At 42.3% G+C, this 22075-nt stretch overlaps 1 protein-coding gene across 1 annotated transcript in view; it reads left to right on the top strand.

The window, feature by feature from the left end:
• LOC115579450 (venom phosphodiesterase 1) overlaps positions 1-21856 on the top strand; it is a 43608-nt gene extending 21752 nt beyond the window's left edge. The window contains exons 18-25 of the mRNA XM_030412987.1: positions 62-237; positions 8035-8080; positions 8193-8347; positions 9180-9315; positions 11275-11352; positions 11438-11570; positions 17398-17554; positions 21069-21856. Coding sequence (XP_030268847.1) covers positions 62-237; positions 8035-8080; positions 8193-8347; positions 9180-9315; positions 11275-11352; positions 11438-11570; positions 17398-17554; positions 21069-21242 — 1055 coding nt within the window. The 3' untranslated portion in view covers positions 21243-21856. The remainder of the gene's footprint in view (positions 1-61; positions 238-8034; positions 8081-8192; positions 8348-9179; positions 9316-11274; positions 11353-11437; positions 11571-17397; positions 17555-21068) is intronic.
• The last annotated feature ends 219 nt before the right edge of the window (positions 21857-22075 follow it).

The raw sequence follows: 22075 nt of genomic DNA on the forward strand, positions 1-22075 counted from the left end.
CACCGTTAACAGTAACCACATCGGTATATCTGGAAAACTAAACGGTTGTTGTTCCACGCAGACTTGCTGGAGATTTCTCCCACTGACAACAACGGGACTCACGGCAGTATGAACCACCTCCTGAGGGTCCCGTTCCACGAACCCACGTTCCCCCCGGAGCAGAGCTCCCCTGATAACTGTCCACTGGAAAGCCTGAACCCCCCTGCAGTCAGCCTGGGGTGCTCCTGTCCTGGCATGGTGGGTTTTCTTATTCTTATTTACCTTGAAAATCTGAAAAAAGCTGCTTTAAGACAAACAAAGAAAATAAGTCATTATGAAAAACACCCCAACAGCTCAAACTGCAGCTGTCATCATATCAGACTTTCACCTCAAGATTATCGTAGCAGACACAATTCAAGATAAAGATATTATCACCGTATCTACCAAAGTCAGCAGCAGCAGCCCAGTGTAGCACAACACAACAGCTTTCTTCTTCTTATGCTTCTTTTTCTAATTCTTCATCTTCTGCTTCTTCCTCTTCTTCTAACTTTTCTAATTCTTTTTCTTCTTCTCCTTCTTTTAATTCTTCTTGTTCTTCTACCTTTTTTAATACTTCTTCTCCTCCTTCTAATTCTTCGTCTTCCAATTCTTGATCTTCTTCTTCTTTGTCGTCTTCTTCTACCTCCAATTCTTCTTCTTCTACCTTTTCTAATTATTCTTCTCCTCGCACGAATTAATTTTCTTCTGTTCATTCTAATTCTTCTTCCTCCAATTCTTATCTTTATCCTTCTTCCTCTTTTTCTTCTTCCAATTCTTCAACAACCACAAATTATTTAGGAGGCATATTGACGATATTGATAACATATTAATAAAACTCTATTGGTAATAACGTCTAAAATAGCTCCTCCTTAATAATCTCTGTCTCTCTACATTCTGACGTTGTTGTAGTAGGTGGTGGTGATGCACTTTAACACCGTCTGCCAACAAAGTGGACAAAGATAAGAAGGTGCAGACATTGTTGTCCGGCTGGTTTTTACCATCGTACGATGCGTCTACGTCACGGAGGAGATGCTCCACCTGCAGCTCAACAAGCTGACGCCGTGCTGTTGCTATGTTTTAATAAATGTGTCACGAATCACAATAGAAATGTCTTCACGCTCATCAGCTGTGAATTATGTCTGAGCTCAGAAATGCATGATGTGATTGGAATCAGTCTCTTAAGATGTGTTCAGATTTCAAACATGATATCTGACGCTTGGTCGTACGTGCAGGAAAGAGGAGCCGGTTCTGCATGGTGTGCACCTCCAGTGAGGTTTGATATGGACGATGATGATGATGATGATGATGATGATGGTGATGATATCACTCGAAATGTGGTGTGTTCCACGTAGTCCAAAAGAAAAAAGCATGCAAGAGAGTTCTGGAAACTCAAATTCTTGGAAATTTAAGTTGCTGGAAAGCAACAGGCGACGGCTGACTTTTTTTCCTCCTTATACAACGAAAAGGTATCCGGCCCGGTTTCCTAGAAACTGTGATAAACAGCTAAAAATATCCAAATTATTCGAGCACTTCATCATGGCAACAAACTGCTCATTTTACATCTGATCTCTCAGCTCATGAAAATATGATATGAGCTCAAGATACGAGGAATATTACGTCATCTTTTTTCTGGCTTCTTGGAATGTTCTTGGCTCTGTCAAGCTCTTCCACTGAGCCAGATACTGCTTTCCACGTCAGTGGTGGACGCAGCATTAAATGTTTTACTGTGTTTCAGCCCGGCAAAGTGTTTTATATGATGCAAATCACAGTGGGTGGAACCGTGGAGACAAACTAAACAAAAGTCTAGTAACACAACAAGCACATAGACAAATAAGGACAGAAGTTATCAATCACCAGATGCTTGTATTAACACAAGTTTTCCATTACAGTTAATCCTGAAGTCCTATTCAGGAATTGGATACATGTGTGGCATTTTTACCGCAAATAAATCAAAATGAAAACATTTTGCCGACCTGCAACAACCAGAATGTTCTGCACAAGTCGGAGTGGTGCTTGGATTTGTTTAAGGAGAGATACTGACTAAGAATGGGATCAGATCACATATATTAGACATCTCTTTTTAATTAATCATCTGGCAACAACATGCCAACTACAGGTCACTCAAAATAACAACAATAATACCGTTAATTAAAGTGTCGACGATGGACTTTTGGGTTTTTTTTTGTTGATATTCTTGGTGGTTCTGTACAGGTTCTTTCTGATTTCCTGGATACCCTGCTGCAGTGATGTGCACAAGGGGGGGGCAGGGGCGGTCGCTCTCCCTCGTGGCCCAATTGTGAAAAACACGCGATAAAGTGCCCTCTTGGTTGACAAAACACACTAAACTGCCCCCTTGGCTGGTTAAAACATGATAAACTGCCCTCTTGGGTGGCAAAAACACGGGCTAAAGTGCCCTCTTGGGAGCCAAAACGCACGGTAAAGTGCCCTCTTGGGAGCCAAAACGCGTGTTAAAGTGCCCTTCAAAAAGTCTGTGCATTCCACTGCCCTGCTGGAAAAACCAGCATAAACCAGCACCAAGACACAACATAGGCTGGTATGTTGTGTCTTGGTGCTGTTTTATGCTAGTTTATGCTGGTTTTTCCAGCGGGGAATTGCTGTAAAGAGTAAAGTCACACAGAAAGTGAAGGTAGACGCTCATCTGGCTGAACTCTTTGTGTCCCTGATGTGTTTCAACCGGACAGATGTGGTGGAGATCTTCCTAACGTTAGCTTGCAGCAGCTCTGATGATTAATACTTCGCAGTCTCTTGAGCTGTATGTCAAAAAATCCCTCTTGATTTGGACTCACTGCGGTGGAATCCACCTGTTGCCGTGGGTGTGGAGGCTGGATGCTAATCAGTGATCGAATGCAGCTTGAGGAGTTCCCCTCAGAGCCAGTCAGGGAGTGACGACGGCCCTTTGTGAGGCCTGCTGGTTCTGATTCTGTCCCTGACTCACTGCAGACTTCATCCAAACAGACTCTCAGCCAGAATCTCTGCTCTGTTTAGGCCTGTTCAGATTCTTGTTTGTTCTGATTGAAAGACACATTCTGCCTGCAGGCTACCTTTATTCTCTCTGAGCCACGACACATCACGGTCGATAAGTAAGAAAGAAAGAAATACAAACGTTTTCCGAGGCGTTGTATGAGCACAGAAGCTGCTTTTCATGAAGCTTGTGTCACTGGAACAAACTTTACAGGCCAGTGAAAGGAAAGAAATGCATTTCTTTTCCATTTCCCTTCATGTGGTTTGCGGCAGATTCTCAGCCACCACTTTTCTTCCACGTTGGTCGAGTGAGAAGACAGAAAGTAAAAACTGCTCAGTTAGAATATCCAGCCAAGAAAAACGCAGTCACGCAGAGCAGCTTCTGTGTTGGAGTGCATTCTGTATTATTACTGAATTTAAATTTAATTCAGGGTTAAATAAATAACTAAATAAAGGTAATGGCATGATGCATCTTCCCATAGAAACTCACTCCACTTCTGTTTGAATCAATTTAAAGTTAATCTCTCATACACCAGGTTTGTTCACACTGATTCATGGCTGTTCTCTCCAGCTGACTGGACAAATGTGAGGTCATTGTTTCATTTCCTGGAACAGAGGGACACATTAACTGTTGGTCTTTTGTCTCTGATCATGACAAGCATCAGATTAAAGGCTCTGTCTGTATAAACAGACTCTGACCTCACCCTGAAATCTGATGTTGTGAATCCTCCCGTTAGAAAACAATGACATGGTGCGAGTTTCACAACGATGAACTCTGACAGTCGTTCGGCTGCGATGCGGTCACCAAGTCTCCATCAGCTGTGCAGCTGTGAGAGTGCACGGATACTCTCGGAATTTGGAATTCCAGCTGCGTAACGTTGGGAAACGCGGAGGCAACGAAGGGTCAAGACAGTCTTGGCTTGTGAGCAACACCTCAGAAATGCTGCATCCTCGCAACACGATTCTTCCACCAGCGCCGTCCTTATCTGATGACACCCTCACTCTAAACATTCAGAGGAGATATGTTCAGATAGTACGTAGGTGAAAGTTAACGTGAAAAACTCTCAAAAATGATGACCTGAGCCAGTTTTTCTCTTCTGTTTATCTGATCGCTGATTAGATAATTTACTTATAAAATATATTTCCGCGGCTCTGATGCTGCTCGCAATCTGCAAAGTTGTCTCGCACAGCTGGTTGAGAAAAGAAATGCTCTGCTCGGAAATGGTTAAATCCCTGCGAGACTTTTAAACAATCCTAAATAATCCTTAAAATAATGATGACAGATAAACTGCAGATAAGCGCTGTATCAGGAGACAGCTGTTGCAGGTCAAATTCTGCTGCACACTTGGGAAAAAAACCACCACATGCTGATGATGCAGCAACTTATTCCTGCCAAGACTTTACAGACTGCAGCTGCTTCAGGATGCTTCTGCAGAAGTGCTGCACATTACAGACACACATTGTGTTGAACTGTGTGTCTATAAATCAATTCACAGAATACTGAAGCCGCTACTGTTCTACATTACCTGCACATGGACCTGGACTACTGGGTGGGTGAGGCTCGGGAAAGACTGGATTCACTGGAAAACATTGGCTAGATATGATTCAGGTTTGGGAAAATGAAACGTAATCATGATCCTGGTCTTCTGCAGGAAAGTTGACGGTTTACATCCAATCCTCCACCGTGTCCAGTGGTGGACAGTAACGGAGTAAATTTACTTGAGTACTGTACTTAAGTACATATCCAGAGGATTTGTACTTTACGTGAGTATTAGATTTCTTTGGTACTTATTACTCTTACTTCAATACATTTCCAAGAAAAATATTTTTACTTTTACTCGAGTTAATGTCTAGGAAGGCTGAAAAGTACTCGTTACTTTCAAGTCTGCTCTTTTTTTAAAAAAATGTATACAATACTTTTGGACACAAGCTGTGTTTGTCAAAGAAGGAAACCTATCACAGTGGACACAGACAAACAGACATATATTTTCAAATGTTTATTGTGTTTGCTGAAGAAAAACTACCTCTCTGCTTTCAACAACTCCACGTCCAACTTAAAGAAACACACTGACGTGAGTTAACCAGACTTTCAACGTGTTTCTTTAAGTTGGACGTGGAGTTGTTGAAAGCAGAGAGGTAGTTTTTTGTAAAGCAGTGATTCTCAGCCAGTGGTCTGGGGACAACATTGGTCTCTGAGGGGGTTCCAGTTCCCAACTTAGCTAAATGATAGAGAGTTAGTTGGACGGTGCAGCTTCATTTGGTTACAGTTTTAATGATTGTTAATAAACATCTGCATCTGCAACATCTGCTGTCCTCCTGTGATCCCATTCATTGTATCTGTTTTTATAGGTGTTTCTGCAGGCTTTATATAACACTGTGGTTCTAAAAGCAAGCACATCAGTGCAGGTGGTTTCAAAGAGTTCATTCTCAGAAACAAGAGTTAAAAGGTCCTTAAATTCATTTAGAAAAAAATATAGTAATTCATTGATGTGAAAAATAATAAATTTACTCTTACTCTTACTTTTACTTAAAGTAGATTTAAAAGCATGTACTTTTGGATACTTAAGTACCTTTAAAAGCAAGTACTTTTTTACTCTTACTCGAGTAACATGTCGACTGAGCTACTTTTACTTGTAACGGAGTACATTTTGACCAGTAGTATTTGTACTCTTACTCAAGTACTGGGGTCGAGTACTCTGTCCATCTCTGACCGTGTCCACGACTCCTTCATTGCCACTGGATGTAAATCTGGCGGAGGGGAATCATCCAGAATGGATTTAATTCTCAGGTGTGTGTTTTCCTGATGAAAGCTGTTGTACCAGCCCAGTCCCAGGAATCATCTGCTGTGATTATGTTAGAAAACATCATGGACTGGCTTAAAATACGACACGATGTCGACAGAAACATGGAAAATCTCTAAAGGTCTCATGCAAAGCCCCCGTGTCAGTTCCCACCAACACATCTGGAGATGACCGGACTTCCTTTAGATCTGGTTTTGTTAATGACAAACATTTCCGGTGATGGCCCAACTTGCAGTGGCACAACGTCCAACAAGTCTGTTTCTGCTTCTCTGTGTCACTTTCTGTGGAACTCTGTGGAGACAACGTAGCGTGGGATCACCTGATGGAATAATCTCCTCCATATCTGTGAGGATCCTGCCAGCAGCTGGGTTGATGGGAACAGAGAGATGTTGCAGCAGATGTTCCACAGAACAACCAGTGAGATGCTGAAATATGTTGCTGTAGAACCGCTGGTGATAATGACTCAGCTGACTCCTGAACACTACAGTATATGCACACCATCAGGGCCTTAGCGATGTCCTGACCTTCACAGTGTTCAGACATGGAGCCAAAGCAGTGAAACTAAAACTGGCTTAGTCTGCTCAAATGTTTTAGCTAAAGTTCTCTCTTTAACCAGAGAAAACGGCGATGTGGATGAAACAAAGGCGTCACTGCATGGGCTGAAATACGATCTTGATTTCTGTGCCAACAGTGGTGGGACTGAAACCAGAGAGGTGGAGGCTGTTACTGCACAGGATAACTGACTTCTGTCTGTATTACACAGAAAATCTCCAGTGACTTACTGGAGGTTATTAATTCATACGTCACTGTCAGAAGTCGCAGGACTGTTTCCTAACTCACCCACTAAGGAATCATGATAAAAACATTTACAAAAACATTTATCATGACGTCTTCTTCCATCTTGGTTTTCCCCTCGTTCTTCTCAGGAAAGGATGAGGGAGATCAGCCCTTCCACTTGTTTCCTCAGCTGTTGCCCTTTCGTCCTCATCAACCTGATATTTTGACATTCTGGAATACTGGAATAATGACTTATCACGGCTTTATTACTGATGTACTGTCTGCTGGAGTCCATAGAGGTGGCAGGTGAGTCAGTCATGGACTCACCTCTCACCTCCTGCAGCAGACTGTTGGTCTGCAGCCTCTAGCAGCATGAACATCCTGTTTTTCTGTTGCTTTATATTTATCGGTATGCATATTTTTCTTTTTTTTTTAAAATCATTTTCCTTTTTATTGTTTCCTTTTAAAGCATTGACAAATCAGATGAAAATTGCAAGCATCTCATATCATATCAGAAGTTACATGAGAATATTATGGGAGAGATATTCAACCCATGGACTTGAAAAAGCAAAAGCAGGACAATTCAGGAACAGAAAAGAAAAGATAGATAAATAAAAAGAAAGACAAAAACTCAGAAGTAAATAACAGTAGAAATAATAATGATAATAAAATAAAATTAAGTAGGATAGAGTAAATAACAATTAATAGTGGTAATAAGAGATGAACACATAAATAACATAATGAGTAAGATTAAATGAGTTAGAGAAGAAAAAGAAATAATACATGAAGAAATGGGCTATGTGCATTATGCAAAAATCATCATTAGATGATACTTAGCAAAGCCATAAAGGAGACAATGTTTTATATTAACTCCCCCCTCCTGAACCAGATCCACCTGTCTGGGCCCCCGGGCTACAACTTGAGATGCTGGCTCCGAAAAAAAAAGAAAAATGAAAGAAAGACGATAAGAGCCTGGCTAGGCGTTAATCTGTACTAGTTTCCCTGGAAGGAATCAGGAACGGCTCCCATATCTCTGAGAAAGTGTCCAAGTTATCATGGTATTCATATTCTTCTGATTCTTGGTCCTGTTCTGTTGCATCTCGAGCTGTTGGAACAAGCAAATCTCCCCGTTGTGGCATAAATAAAGACAATCTTAATCTTAATCTGCTGCAGCTGCAGACTACAGAGCAGCTCCTTCCCTCCGGCTGTGAGACTCATCAAGTTTTTCAGAAAGGATTCAGGACAGTGTTGAGTTAATTTTGACTCGACTACTTGAAATATTTCCACAAAAAAAGAGTGCTAAGAGCGTCGAGGTCAGAGCTTCTTCATATTGATCATGAGGGATGGAAGCTGGACTGGGTCAATCTTGTCGATGTTGGGTAAAAAACAAACAAAACAAACCACAACTTGAACTTTCATTAATCTCCTTTAACAGCCTGTTTTTCTTTCTCTTTAGCATGAAAATGTGACGAACAGCCGTCTGAATCTGACAGCAGAGGAAGGTGAGGAGGGTTCAACTGGATCCACTTTGTAACGACGTCACTGCTGCACTTCTTTTGCACGATGCTAACGATGCTAACGATGCTAACGATGCACTTCTTCTTCCTCTCTCAGTGTCGGCTGCAGAGAAGCAGCACCTGCTGTTCGGTCGCCCTCGGGTGCTGCAGCCCGACCAGGCGTACTGCGTGCTCCACCAGGAGGGCTACATCACGGGCTACAGCCACACCGCCCTGATGCCTCTGTGGAGCTCCTTCACCATCGACCAGCCTGTGAGTGTTTATCGAAAATCATGTATGTATCAGGTTTCACGGCTCGACCGACCCGGCCTCAATATTTTCTGACATCGTGGCACGTTCAGATGTTGTTTTTGCCAAACCGTGCAGGTCCAGTGAAAAACTGACCTTTGGAAATTTACTTTTGCAAAAGCCTGACGATGACCGACTGAGATTTCAGATGTATTTACACGTCTACCACTGACAGTCTTTGCCAGTAAGCTGGACAGACGCTCGATCTTTGTCCTCATCCTTAAAGAGCACCTGATTCTTTACATCCATGTACATCACTCCATTTGTACTTCCGACCCAGCGCAGCAGAACAACACCATCACACAGTCATCCAAGCGTCGCCGCTCCTGCACGCTGCACATGGCGCCCAACAAAGATCACATTTCGTCTGACTCTCGGATCAGTTGTGCTTCTCAAAAATCAGGTCACAACCTCCGGCTGTGCAGAGAACACCCAGCTCCACGTGAACTCTCAAACTCCCTTGTGGAATAATAAATCTGTTTATCAGTGCTGTTGTTGTGAGAAGCTGCCCATGCGCGGATGTTTGTGGCCTGAACAGTAAAGAAAACATTTTGAATCCAATCTGTGGCTTCAGGGTGTTCGGCAACCACACACATAAAAAATGTATCTAATTAAAACAGAGATTAATAACCCGTCTGGCGTCTCGCTACAGATTGTGATCTGAATGTTAAGCATGTACAATCAAAACACTACTTTTAATGACTTAGAGGGTCAGCCGTCGGTCTGATATTGCATCTGGAGCTGATTTGAGGTCTGATTCTGATTCTGATGTAAAATGATTTTCTCCTTCCTGTAGACAAACTTGGACCCGTTGCCCCCGGTGATGCCAGACTGTTTAAGGGCTGATGTCAGAGTCCCGTCTTCAAAGACACCCACATGTGACCAGTACGAGAGTGCCGGGAACCTGACGCACGCCTTCCTGTACCCACCCAGTACGCATCATCACCTGACACAGAGCGACACCTAAACACACCATCCAGAGTCTCACAATCACACATGTATAGATATTTACCTCCTCCGCTCTTCTTCCACCACATCTGCCGGCCTGGCTGCACAAGATGTGCCTTGATCTTGTCTCCATCCTCACAGTGCTATCAAGAATCCCCCCGCAATCGCACATTTCATTTACGATAACTTCTTCACAATAAAAGCCTGACGTTATTTATTTAAAAGCTTTTATTGTGAAGCAGCCTCACAGGAAACGTGGTGTTTTTTCAGCAACACGACTCCTGAACCAGCTCAAAGTGAAGAGGATGAAACAGTGAGACGCAGCAGATGTTTGAGCAACAACAGAGAGATTTAGTGTCTGTCGGGTTTCCTGCACAGAGAGTTGAGAATCGATCTGAGGGGAGATCGCAGGAAAGTTGTGTGTAAAAGGATGTGAGCATCTGTCGACCTGCTGCACTCACTTCCTCTGACGCCTCGTCAATACGGCCTTTGTCCTGTGTGGTTTGGCTTCTTTTCACTGAGGCTGACGTTTTCAGTGTGTGACCCGTCTCTCTCTCACTCTTTGTCACATCTTCTTCCTGACCCGGAGCTTCCACATAGTTCCACTGAACCTCACAAGACGCGTTTATACAGTGATGATGATTCTCCGTCACCTCTCAGTGTAATACTTGGCTGTTCTTTTCTTTCATCTTTCATTTATTTCTTTTTCTCTACACTCTCTCCTCTGTGGAAAACGTGTCATCGTGTTTTTCTTGTTCCACCACAGAATGAATGTTAGATATTTGGAAATGCTCTCATTCGCCGTCACTTTTCTGCAGCTCACTCTTTCCAACGTGCTCCAAGTAGACGATTTCCCACACATCTGACGACGCATTCAGAGCCGGAGTCGACCGGGTTTTGTGTCGATTTCCAGAAATCAAAGAGACCAACAGGCCGATATCTGCAACCGATCTTCATTTGCAGTAAAAAAAAGGAAAAAAAAATCTTAATGTGAACATTCTGATCAACTACAGTTTGAATTCTTCCTCTCCGCTACATTTATCTGATAACTTCAGTTACTTTGTAGATTCATATTGTTACCGGCGTGTTTCCCATCAGATGAAATGCTGTCGGCCGGACGTTTGCATCAGAGCTAAAGTAGAACATTTCAAAATGTAGTTTATGTGATCAACAATCTGACATCTGATAGCTTTTATCAGAAAAATGCTGAATATCAGTCCTGGCACTCAGTCCCTCCTGACTCCCGAGCGCTGCCGAGGGTTCATGAGTCCTCGCATGTAATTGAATATCACAATTAAAGTTCTCCTACTGCTGCTTGCAGTGTGGAAAAACACTGGTGTGGTCAAGTTGAGGCTTTTGGTTAAGCTGAAAAGAAAACAGTCAATCTTGACTCACAAATAGAAAGTGTGTGTGTGTGTGTGTGTGTGTGTGTGTGTGTGTGTTTCCCTCCCTGGAAAACACACTCTCACTTCACGATGCCCTCGGCACTGTGAGGAGTGAAAGTGGCTTTCTGTTCTGCAGAGCTGACGTCCTCGTCTCCATTGTTTTCAAGAAGCACAAAGACATCGTGGGGGGCTCATTTCCAGCTCATTCGCTTTTGATCGAGCATCCAAATGTGCTCACTGCGTTGTGGCAGTGACATATTTCTTTTCTTTCGATTTGTAAATCTTATTCAAGGACATTGTGAGTCACTTTTTGGTGGAAAATCAACACAGCAACCAGCCTATTCATTGCAGCTGAATAGGGTGATTAGTTTGGCGTGAAATACCTGTTTTGCTTTGCACGATCACGGATGGAGATTGTTCGACTTCCAGTAGAAAATTGACGGTTTGGAAGTGTCGCCTCTGAGCTCGAAACAAAAAATCTTTTGAAGGTGCTTTAGTAATATGTCTTGTACATTTGTCATATTCAGTGAGGTTCATCCAAAATGTGTTTTCTTGCAGATCTGAACTCGACGGCGGACGAACAGTTCGACGCCCTGCTGCTGAGTAACGTCGTGCCGATGTACCCCGAGTTTAAGAGTGAGTTATTGGTTCGTACCGCATCAGAAACCTCGCTGCTAAACTTTCCTTTGTTGCTTTAATTGAATCGATTCTCCTCCTTCAGAGATCTGGGACTACTTCCACCGCTCCTTGTTAAAGAAATACGCCTCCATCTACAACGGAGTGAACGTCGTGACAGGTCCGGTGTTTGATTACAACTACGACGGCCGGTACGACTCACCGGAGCAGATCCAGCAGTAAGTTTAATTTCCTTGTAGGTTTAAACTTCAAGTGATTTTACTTTTTAATGAATCTTTGTCTTGTCATCGTGAGATAAAACACTATGACTATGACTATGACTCTAAAACTGCCACAATCTGTTTACATGAAAATATCGCTTGAAACAGCACATCCAGCATGAAGCGTTTCAACATCTTCACACCGCAGGAATTCCCTTCAACAATTGTTCCCATCTCTGAGAACTATAAATCCACCTTTACTCAGAATTTCACACAAGTCAAGTGTGTAGGATGTTGGAAGGATTGAGCAAACAAACCTAAAGACTTGTGGCGGACGACACTGTCTCCTGACGCTGCATGTTGTGTTTTCGCCCATTCAGCAGTGTTGTGGTTGGAAGACTCCCGTCTGTTATTGACAGGATACCAGAAAGAAGAATAGGAGTGCTGTGACAGCTGTTCCCAGCTGTTTCTGTTCATTTTGCTCTTCCACAAAAACAGAGTTAAAGGAACAAATAATGAGAAGTGGCATATGTTTACTGCTTGAATTAGCTGCTAACCGCTCAGCACCCTTCCTTATCTCTACTCTATCTGTGGTCTGGACCAACAGGATTACTTACGCTGTGATTCAGTGCACAAAATGGTATTTTATTTCCTGTGCCATCAGTTCACATTACAGTGGGTTTCTAGTAGTTGTGCTTCACTTAGTAGTCGCCTCAGTCCTGCTTATCAGACATGCTGGTTTTGAATCACCTGTGGGAAGATTGAACATGTGAGAGTCTGGAGGATGGCGTTATCCAAACCCAGGAATGTGAGAGAGGTTTATCTATGACCAAGACTACACAATATAAGCCACAAAAAAGTCAGTGAAGTCATGTTCTCTGTGCTGCTTCATGACGTCATCGTGCACAGGCCCGGTTGGGAGCCCAGCAATGTGAGTGCTTCGGCGCCGTGTGGACCAAGTGTAATGGACTCATATTTCTATAGCGGTCTCCAGTCTACCGACCGCTCAAAGTGCTTTACAACACTTGTCAGATTCACACATTCATACAAAGATAGTGGAGGCTGCCATACAAGGTGCCAACTGCTCATCAGGAGCAATTTGTACACTTCATTCTGCAGCTAGGAGGAGCCGGGATTGGAACCAATGACCTTCCGATTGCTAGATGACCCGCTCTACCTCCTGAGCTACAACTACAGTGTGAGTGCACTCGTAGTGACTGTCTGGGACTATGGTCATTTCTTGATACTGTTCTGTAAACGAATGTGTCATTTGCGTAATAACATTAATATTTTGGGTGCATTAACAAAAGATGGCAGAGAATGAAACTGTGATCTCACCAATTACCAGTTAACCTGCTGGTGAAACTAAGAGCATCATGGGTTAAAGGAACTTAGGGCAGGATCACGAAATAAGACTCAATAGCGACACGACGGCCGTTTGGGTAACTGCAGCCATCAGCCAAGCCGGCGCGGGAGCGCGCATGAACTCTTCACAGCAGTGCAGCTAATGCTGTGACACGGTTATTTGTTTGCTCACGCGACCGTTTACTGCAAGACTTCCTCGCATACCTCCGCGGAACTACCTTGGTAGCCTACATCAGCGAACAGCATGATGTCAAGAGACGAAGTAAGTAAACTAAGTGTTTATCTTAGTGCAGCTTTAGTATGTTTCTTTGACAACATTAGCGCATCAATTCAGCAAAACGACAGTTGTAATGTAAAGTACGCTTACCTTACACTGGCCAAATGGTTACTAAAGTTCAAATTTCACCAGCCACGGTGAATAACGAGCTAGCGATAACCATTGCTTTGTGATTGAAGCTAATGTGACTGCTAACAATGTTATGGTGTTTGACGAGCATTTGGCTTGTGGCTGCAGCTAATTTCTGACTGTGGTAATTACCAACATAGCTAATATTTATAACATTGGATAAAGCTTGCTAACAAGCTGACATTAGTGTGCAGTCATTATCATGTAACAGCAATAGTATGATTCAATATCTCAAGCCACGTGTTATGTGCCAGTGCCAGTGAGATCATTTGTGAAATCATTTCCATTATAAGACAATATAAATGGTATGAATAGCACTGCACCATAACAAAGTAAATACAAGGAAAACACAAATGTCATTATGTCATAACTGGTATTATACTAAGTTGAATCAGAATAAAAATAACATCAAATAAAATCAAAACATCACTTTGAGGATTACTAAAGTTATTCTTATTAGTATTGTTCTCAATGTTTTTTGTTTCAGGATTTGGAATTGACTCTGGAAGGAGTGGCACACATGGAGATGTACTGCCATGGTTAGGATGACGTGGAACAACACCTTTGCTCTGGAGGACAGCCAAGATGTGGGCAGCGATAACCGAGAGTTTCGGTTTGCTTCCTACCGGCGATTTACGATCTGGCAGGATGGGCGTCAGAGAAGAGGGAACTGAAGGCCGATACCGAGCTGCTGTGTTCTTTGTATCTGGTTAAACTTCCCTGACCCCTTTGCAAACTACACAGGTTACAAAGAAGCTCCATTTAGGGTGCCTGACTGATATTTTCTCCTGTTTTGTGTCCCTGTGACCACAATACCTAAAAAAAAAAAAACATTTCTTAGCCAAAGATTCCACTTTCATCCAAAAATAAAAACTATTTATGTACATTATATATTTTTATATTTATTTTCAAAGTTTACAGTATTTTTCAAATTTGCAGTATGTACAAAGTTTTATTTTGTATTTTTTTTTACATGTTTATAATAAAATAAATGTGTAGTAAACAAGACGGTCTTGTCTTCTCTCTTTTCTTGCTCACGTCTCTGGATCATGTAGCTGAGGCCTTTATGGAGAGAAGAGAACAGTAGCATTAGAACACATGCCAATGCTCCATAATCAAATCTGGTAATTATTATGTTATATTATAACATTTTACAACGTTTTGTCTATATTCTGAAAAGATTGAAATTCCTAATGACCAAAACTTAGAAAGTGAAACATACTAACCCCTCAGACACTGGTTCAATTGGTGATAATCGATGAGAGAGTTTAGCAGCTATTCGCTTGCTGGGTGTTGATGCTCTCATCTCCTTACTTCCCCGAGTAGCAGCTTCAGGAGTCTGCTTCTTCTGATAGCTGGAAAACAGCAATATTTTAAAAAGTTAGAGTCTCAGTCAGCAAGCTGGCTGTGACTTTGCTACCTTGGTGTCTTTTCTCTTTGGTCAGAACAACTATGGCCATGCAATGTTTGCCTGTAACAATAATAATATCAAAATACATGCCTCAGTCAGTACTATTGTGTGTTTCACTTTTACAAACAATTTCTCCTGCTTTACTTACAACGTAATGTATAATGTCTGGAACAATCTTGTGTGTAAGGTACAACACGAGAAAAATAAAGGCTAAAAGCTCTATTGATGAGTTGAGACCACTCTTTTAGCCCACCCACCCCAAAGGACTTAACCACACAGACGTGCTTCACAAGCAAGGTCGTATTAATAATAACAATAATAATAACTTTATCAGACCTGTGGACACGCACAATATCAATTATTATATAGCACCACCTGAGCTCGTTTACATTGTGCACTTCACGGTTAGCTCTAAACTGCCTTTTATTCAGCTACATCACAACAGTATCATCAACTCGTCAACACAATAGCCCCCAAGCCATAGCCTGTAAATACCGTTACTGTACACCCCAAATACTGTATTTACCAGGGACAGGAACGAGACGGGAGCCGGTGCTGTGTGTATGATATATTTCACTGTACAGATTGTAAAGCCCACTGAGGCAATGTGATTGTGATTTTGGGCTATATAAATAAAATTGATTTGATAGCTGTATCCCCTACACTCACGAAGCAGCCGGGAAGCTGGCTCGCTGTGTGTAGCTAGCGGCTAATATGACTACATAGACCCAAACAAACCGTTAGCCTGTTGCTACAGCCAGCTGCTAACGTCACCTCCCAGATACAAGTTGGGCTTTCGGTCCCATATCTAAAAGGGCATATTTCTAACTATTCGGTTTCAGACTGAAGGACCCTGGAAAATGCACAGTCTGTAACTTCTCAGTGTTACAAGCAGTGGACTAAGTTACATGTTAGCGGCTAGCGCTACGTTAGCGGCTAGCGCCACGTTAGCTGCTAACGCTACGTTAGAAGCTGACGCTACTTTGCACTTTAGCTCACTCCGAGTCCTCGGTGATCTCATAAGATTTTCAAATCAAGCTCTAAAAATGACCTGTAATGTATTCTTACCTGGTTAAAAGGAAATTAGCCATGTCAGCATCCGTTTTCAGTCCCAGTTCAAGCTGAAGCTGCCTCCATGAGTCGAAGGCATACCCAATGTATATTCGCGTGCCAGCCCGGCTTTAGTCATAACTTCTTTTAGACTCACGACTTGCTACTGATAAAAACCTTCGTTTTCTTCTTCGTATTACTTTTTAGTGGACTTTGTGTGGTGGTGGGTCGTTTTCCGGCCGTAGCAGAGTCCATAACAAGTAAACCGTATTTCCGGTCCACCGCGCTTGCCTTCTTCCGGTCTCCAAGCCGTCGAGGACGCGCATTCAGCGTCAAATAACGTCACGTCCGTAGGGCTGCGCGGGAAATTCGGACCCCGAATAGCAGTACATCATGCAGCACACAGCCTGTTCAAGGCAATGGGGAGATATGTGTGTGGGCTCATTCTTTTTGGTTTTGAACGCTTCATCACCCATTAGCATTAAAATACTTATAATGAATGTTTATTTTTTCACAAATCCTGCCCTAAGTTTATTTAAACCAACCACAGACACCATCACTCAACAAGCTGTTCTTTCTTGCTTAAGTGTCAGAACGACCAGAACAACCAGAATTTCTTCACCTTGTTGATATTGTCCTCACTTGGGGACAGCTGTTCAACATTTCTCTATTTCAATATTAATTTATTGAGCATCCCTGCAGACGGCAGCCGGATTCCTGAGGAGGGATTCTTGTTGTCTGATCTGCTCTGGAACTTGTACTTTACTACAAAATACAGGAGGCATCAGCACTGACACACCACAGTGACTGAAACAGATGACTTCATGCCCAGTGTTAATACAACTAAAATAATGGAAATGTTCGTGCAGTCTGAGAGTTTATCCTCCCTTGTTGTTTTCTCTCACCTGTGATCTGGGACAGACTTTATTCCCCTGTGTCGTCTCCACACGCCACATTTAGGAAGTACGTTCATGAATCACAGGAGAGGGAAAACCATTAAAGCGAAATATCATCCAGCAGCACAAAAAGCAAATTCTCAGCAGCCTTTGTTGTGTTGTGTGGTTGCCTTGGAGTTTATCAAGTGTATGCACCACCAGCTTGGTTCACAGCATCGCTCTTTCTCTGGAAGAGGACGCCCCGCATTTCCATAATTTCACACGAATGTTATCGTTTTTGGTGTGTGTTTTTGCTGCCACATATCAAATACAAAGAGATTTAGTATCCAAAAATGAAAATAAGTCATTCTAACTTGGCTCACATAACCGTAAGTTTAGCAAGTTTTGTTTGGGAAAGTCCTGACCTCAGGGACTTCTTTGGAACATTGAAGTGTTGGCATTTCAACATGGCTGCAGCTAGCAGGCGGGCTACTGTCCACAGCAAAGAACAAGCGTATGGTTGACCTCAAAGTCCTGATCTCATCCCTATAAAAAGGAGAAAAGGAGGGAGGAAACTGAATAGGGGATCTTTGCAGCAGGTTGAACATGTGGTGTAACGACACCAGGAGCATCCATCATTTCACACTCATGTTCAACAACCACATTTGTCGTGCTTGCAGTGACGTCTGAAAATAAATGATCTGTTTTCTTTCTTTTTGTTCGTGTGTGTGACCCCAGATTTGTGTCAGGCACAAACATTTCCATCCCCACACATTACTTTGTGGTGTTGACCAGCTGTAAAGACTCAGTCCTGCCAGCGAGCGCCTGCACGGGGGAGTTGCAGACCGTCTGCTTCCTGCTGCCACACAGAGCCAGCAACATGGAAAGCTGCAAAGTAAGATATCTCACTGTCAGCATTTACCCACCCTGATACACACAGTCATCCTCCTCTGGTGACAATTACACTGCAGACACCAACATGCACCAAACATTTTGAAACTGACTCCCTACTGGCAGCTTACCATGCTGACTTGTTAATGATAACATTCCCATTTACTGACTCATGGTTGAGGGGAAGTAAAAGTTTATAAAAAAGATGAAGAACACTTAATTAATAGTAATAAATGGCTATAATACATTAATATTCTGATTGGTTTCCATTAAACGTCCTTTCGATAAAGGAGTGCTGCAGGAGTGAGTCCTAAAACCTGGAAATAAATAAACATTATTACACTCTCGGTTCCCTCTTCTTGGTTAAATCTGTGGCTGACACAAGCGTTAGAGATGTTATTGTTTGGTTCTATACGAATCTGACCGGACCGTGGCAAGGCCCGCAATCTCACCATCCACTTTGAATCTTATTGGTCCTTTAAATACTTCAGTCACCCAATAAAGATGCCACAGGTTCTTTTACTGATACAGATAAAAAAAAAAAATGATGGACCGAGACAAGGGTGTTTCCAACCAATATTACCATTTCATTTTCAGTAGGGGTGCACCGATCCGATATTAAGATCGGATATCGGCCCCGATATTGACAAAAACGGCTGGATAGGGGATCGGTAAAATAAACAGATCTACGTTTTTTTTTTTGTTTTTTTTTTCTCCGTCGCAGCATATCCTACGTCATTCGTCAGCGTTAGTGTGTCGCATGCTGGAAGAGCGCCAGTTGTTGTTTGACCAACTCTTTATTAGTTTATTCTCAGGTTCAGCTGCTATGTTTTATTTTGTATTCCTGTTTGCAGGACGTTACACTTACTCACGTCACATTTCTCCGCTGATTAGCTAGTAGCCCCGCCATCAGTTGTTAGCCTCACCGATCAGCTGTTAGCCTAGCAACGCTAACTTTCAAACCGACGTACTCAATACTATGTCATGTGGGCTGTCCGTCGTTGCTCCGTTGGTCCTCCCTCCACCACACCCTCAGGGTTATTCACCGCCGGGCTGCTTTGTCTCCTCCTCTGCTGCTGCGGTCTCCCCGGCTCGCAGTGATGCTGGATGGTCGCCCCCGCTGTGTGCACGGAGCCTCCAGACGCTAGTTTGTTTACGGACGGTGCTGCTGACTTCAGTGCTAGTGTTCCCTCCGTGCTGACTGACAGGCGCTCCATTCATTCTTTGTTTTGTTTGTTTCACTTTGTTACGTGTGTCCTTGGGTACCCTGACAGGCGCTATATAAATTAAATGTATTATTATTATTGTTATTGTTATTATTATTATCATTATTATTATTATTATTATTATTATTATTATTATTATTATTATTAATGTTACACATGTTTACAATGTTCGGTAACTGTTTGATTATTTTGTCTTAGTTAGGAAAGTCTGGTGCCTTTAGTCCCTTTCACATGGTGGAAGGTATACAGTTTATTATTAATTCAACAACGGTATCGGCCGATACACTCAGTCCAGGTATCGGTTTCAGGATTGGATCGGAAAAAACTGGATCGTGCATCTCTAATTTTCAGAGCTGCCAACTTCATTTAATAATATTAAAAGAAACAATTTATTAAGGCTGTCGATTCTATTCTATTTTTCTTTACTTTTTAATTATTATTTTTTTGTCTATTTTTCTATTTCTCTGTCTTGTAATATTCTGCTGTTGCACCATACAAATTTCCCAGTCTGCGGGACATTAAAGTAATTCTGATTCTGATTCTGATTAAAATGAATGAAAAGAGTGCTGAGGATGGGCGGCCGAGGCACACAAAGAGAGAGAGAGGAACACATTAAATCTCCATACTTAAAGAAAACAAATAGGCAATGCAGCTCCGTTAGTTTATTTTCCTCCTTGGTGGGAAATAATAATAAACAGATTGAGTGGGACAAAACAAAAATAAACCCAACCTAGAAAAATTAAGCAAAAGAAAACAAAACAACCTACATGGAAACTAAACAACCAAATCACACAAAACATAACAAACTAAACTCAACAAAACCTAAACAAAACAAAACAGCAGTGGCAATCTGCAACAGAACAGAACAAACAATTCAAACCACTGTGAGGAGTCGGAGAATAAGCGGCGAGTGAAGATGAAGCCTCTGGTGTTGACTCGAGCTCTTAAACCACAACAAAGTTGGAAATATTCAGAATAAACACTTTTTAAACAGACAGATGACTTGACGATTTAATTGTGAGCCTACCCAACCGCAGGGGAAGCACAAATAAAACAGACAAACTAGTCACAGTAGACCACAGTGTCGTCTGCTTATAGCTGAACATTAGCTTTATTCCTTCGATTATCTTGATGAACAAAACGTGTCAGTATCAAGAGATTATATTCTGCTATAATCCAAAATCCAAATCCAGGTTAGCCTTCAGAACTAGACGTCATCCCTGCAGCTTTCTATCGACAAAGTTATTTGTCCCGCATAAAAAAAAACACTCACTCCTCCACATTATCACCAATGCATCAATAGCTGTTTTTGGCAAGCCGCCAATTTGGCTGTCTTTTTTGCGGCTAGGTCCACAGATTCAGACAGAAGGCGGTATGTTGGGGGTCTGTTTTGGTCCACCAGTTTGACGCCTCGGAGGGAACACTTGTTTCCACCTCCATTGCAGTAAATCCGAGCCGTCGATGTGCCGGCAATTGCGTGAGATGGGTGGAGGTGTCGATGACCTGCACTGTTGTGCCCCCCACAGCCGGGGAGTTTTAAAACCAGGAAACAGCTGATCACAGCAGTCAGTCCATCACTTCATCCGCGGACATTAAGATGAGCAACTGGACAGCTGCTGAGATCCAGGAGATGCTAGCGTCTCCTGGATCTCTGTAGCTGTTTGGTTGTGTTAGCTTGTTGTTGTGTCGGCAAGCTAAGAACGGTCGCTACTTTCAAATTAAAAGCCCCCCGCTAAGAACCCAGTTCTAAACTCCAATGGGGTGAAATTTAAAGCTCTTATTTTGAAGACAAATTCAACCTGCTTCACTGTTCACACTCAACTTCGTGCTTCACGTCACATCACATGTGTACACCTACCGCAGTGGTGGCCGCTTTTTGGAAAAGAAGGAATATTACCATTTTAGAAAGACAAGGCGACACATTGCAGCCTTTACCTTGCTGCAGATGTGCTGCCTTTTCTATCTAAAACTGATGAATGAATGAATTCAAAAGCTTTATGCAGAAAAGCCAGGAGGATGAAAGCTTAGATAAAGAGGGAGAGGGGAGGAAGAGCAAGAAGAAGGGAGAAAGCACACCCCACGTATCCAGGAAGAGATACGTAATCAATTGATGAGGTGATTATAAAGATCAGCCTGATTTGTGATGAGTAGAAAAACAATGAGGTTGTTATTTTTGAGAGGAGGAAACAACAGAGAGCAGAAGCATCAGCCCTCATCCAGCGACACGCCATCACAACCTCAAACAGTCAAATGTAAGAATAACTTTGCGACACTTTTTTGTTACATCGACAGAGTTCACAACCGGAGGCCCAGTGGGTTGAAGATCACATGTGGTTCCATCAGTCACGAGTCAGAGACGTCGAATGGGTCACAGGATTGGACTTCTACCAGGACAGCAGCCGACCAATCCCGGAGCTGCTGAAGATGAAGACCCGCCCCACTGCTGCCATTCAAAGGCAACAATAAAGCTTCACAAAAGGAATCGACGAGATTGATTTTATTAACGTTCAGTGTCTGTAAAATATTGAGTTAGTCGTCTTTGATCGTCAACACTGAACTGAAGGTTCGATTATCCGTCACAGTTGTATTTATTTGGTGTGAAATTTTAAACTGTTGATTGTATTTTTGTATTATTTAATCGTATTATATTCCTGTCGTCGTGATTTGTGTCCGAGTTATTCATCATTATTATCTCTTTCTTTTTTCAAGCTGTGCAGGACTTTAAACACAGTAACTGGTGATCACATGCAGTTTAGGAAGATATTGAATATTGTTTTTTGGACCGTTTGTGTCGACCAAGATTTAAAAACAACAAAAACACTGTCCACAGAACTCACTGTTGCTCTTTGAAGAAACTTAATTAAGCATGTTTTCCTGGACGATGATGATTCACATGGGTCGAGACAAGTTTGTGTTTTTGTATGAAAACAGTTTGTGTCAGTGTCTTGTCTTGGCTGATTCATATCCTTATTTAAGCTGATCGCTGCCTGTGGTCTGCTGATAAGAATCATTGCAAACATAATTTTGATGATGATGACGTTCTGGGGAAGAAAAATAAAGAACAGGTCTGCAAGATTCTGTTAAGTCTTGTTTGTTTGGATGTGTCATGTAATATAACATCACTCGGTATCTTTCTTATCACCTTGACACCAAAACAAACCTTGAGTTTATTCTGTAGGTGGAGCGCGTTGGGTGAATCAACATTAATTTCCCGGTAAAGTTTACAGTTTTAGGGCACTGATGTCATTTTAGACGCTACAGCTTATTGTTCAACTGAATTATTCTGCTTCTGTTGCAAA

This window comes from Sparus aurata, chromosome 3 (assembly GCF_900880675.1).
Source record: "Sparus aurata chromosome 3, fSpaAur1.1, whole genome shotgun sequence".
Classification (NCBI taxonomy): domain Eukaryota; kingdom Metazoa; phylum Chordata; class Actinopteri; order Spariformes; family Sparidae; genus Sparus; species Sparus aurata.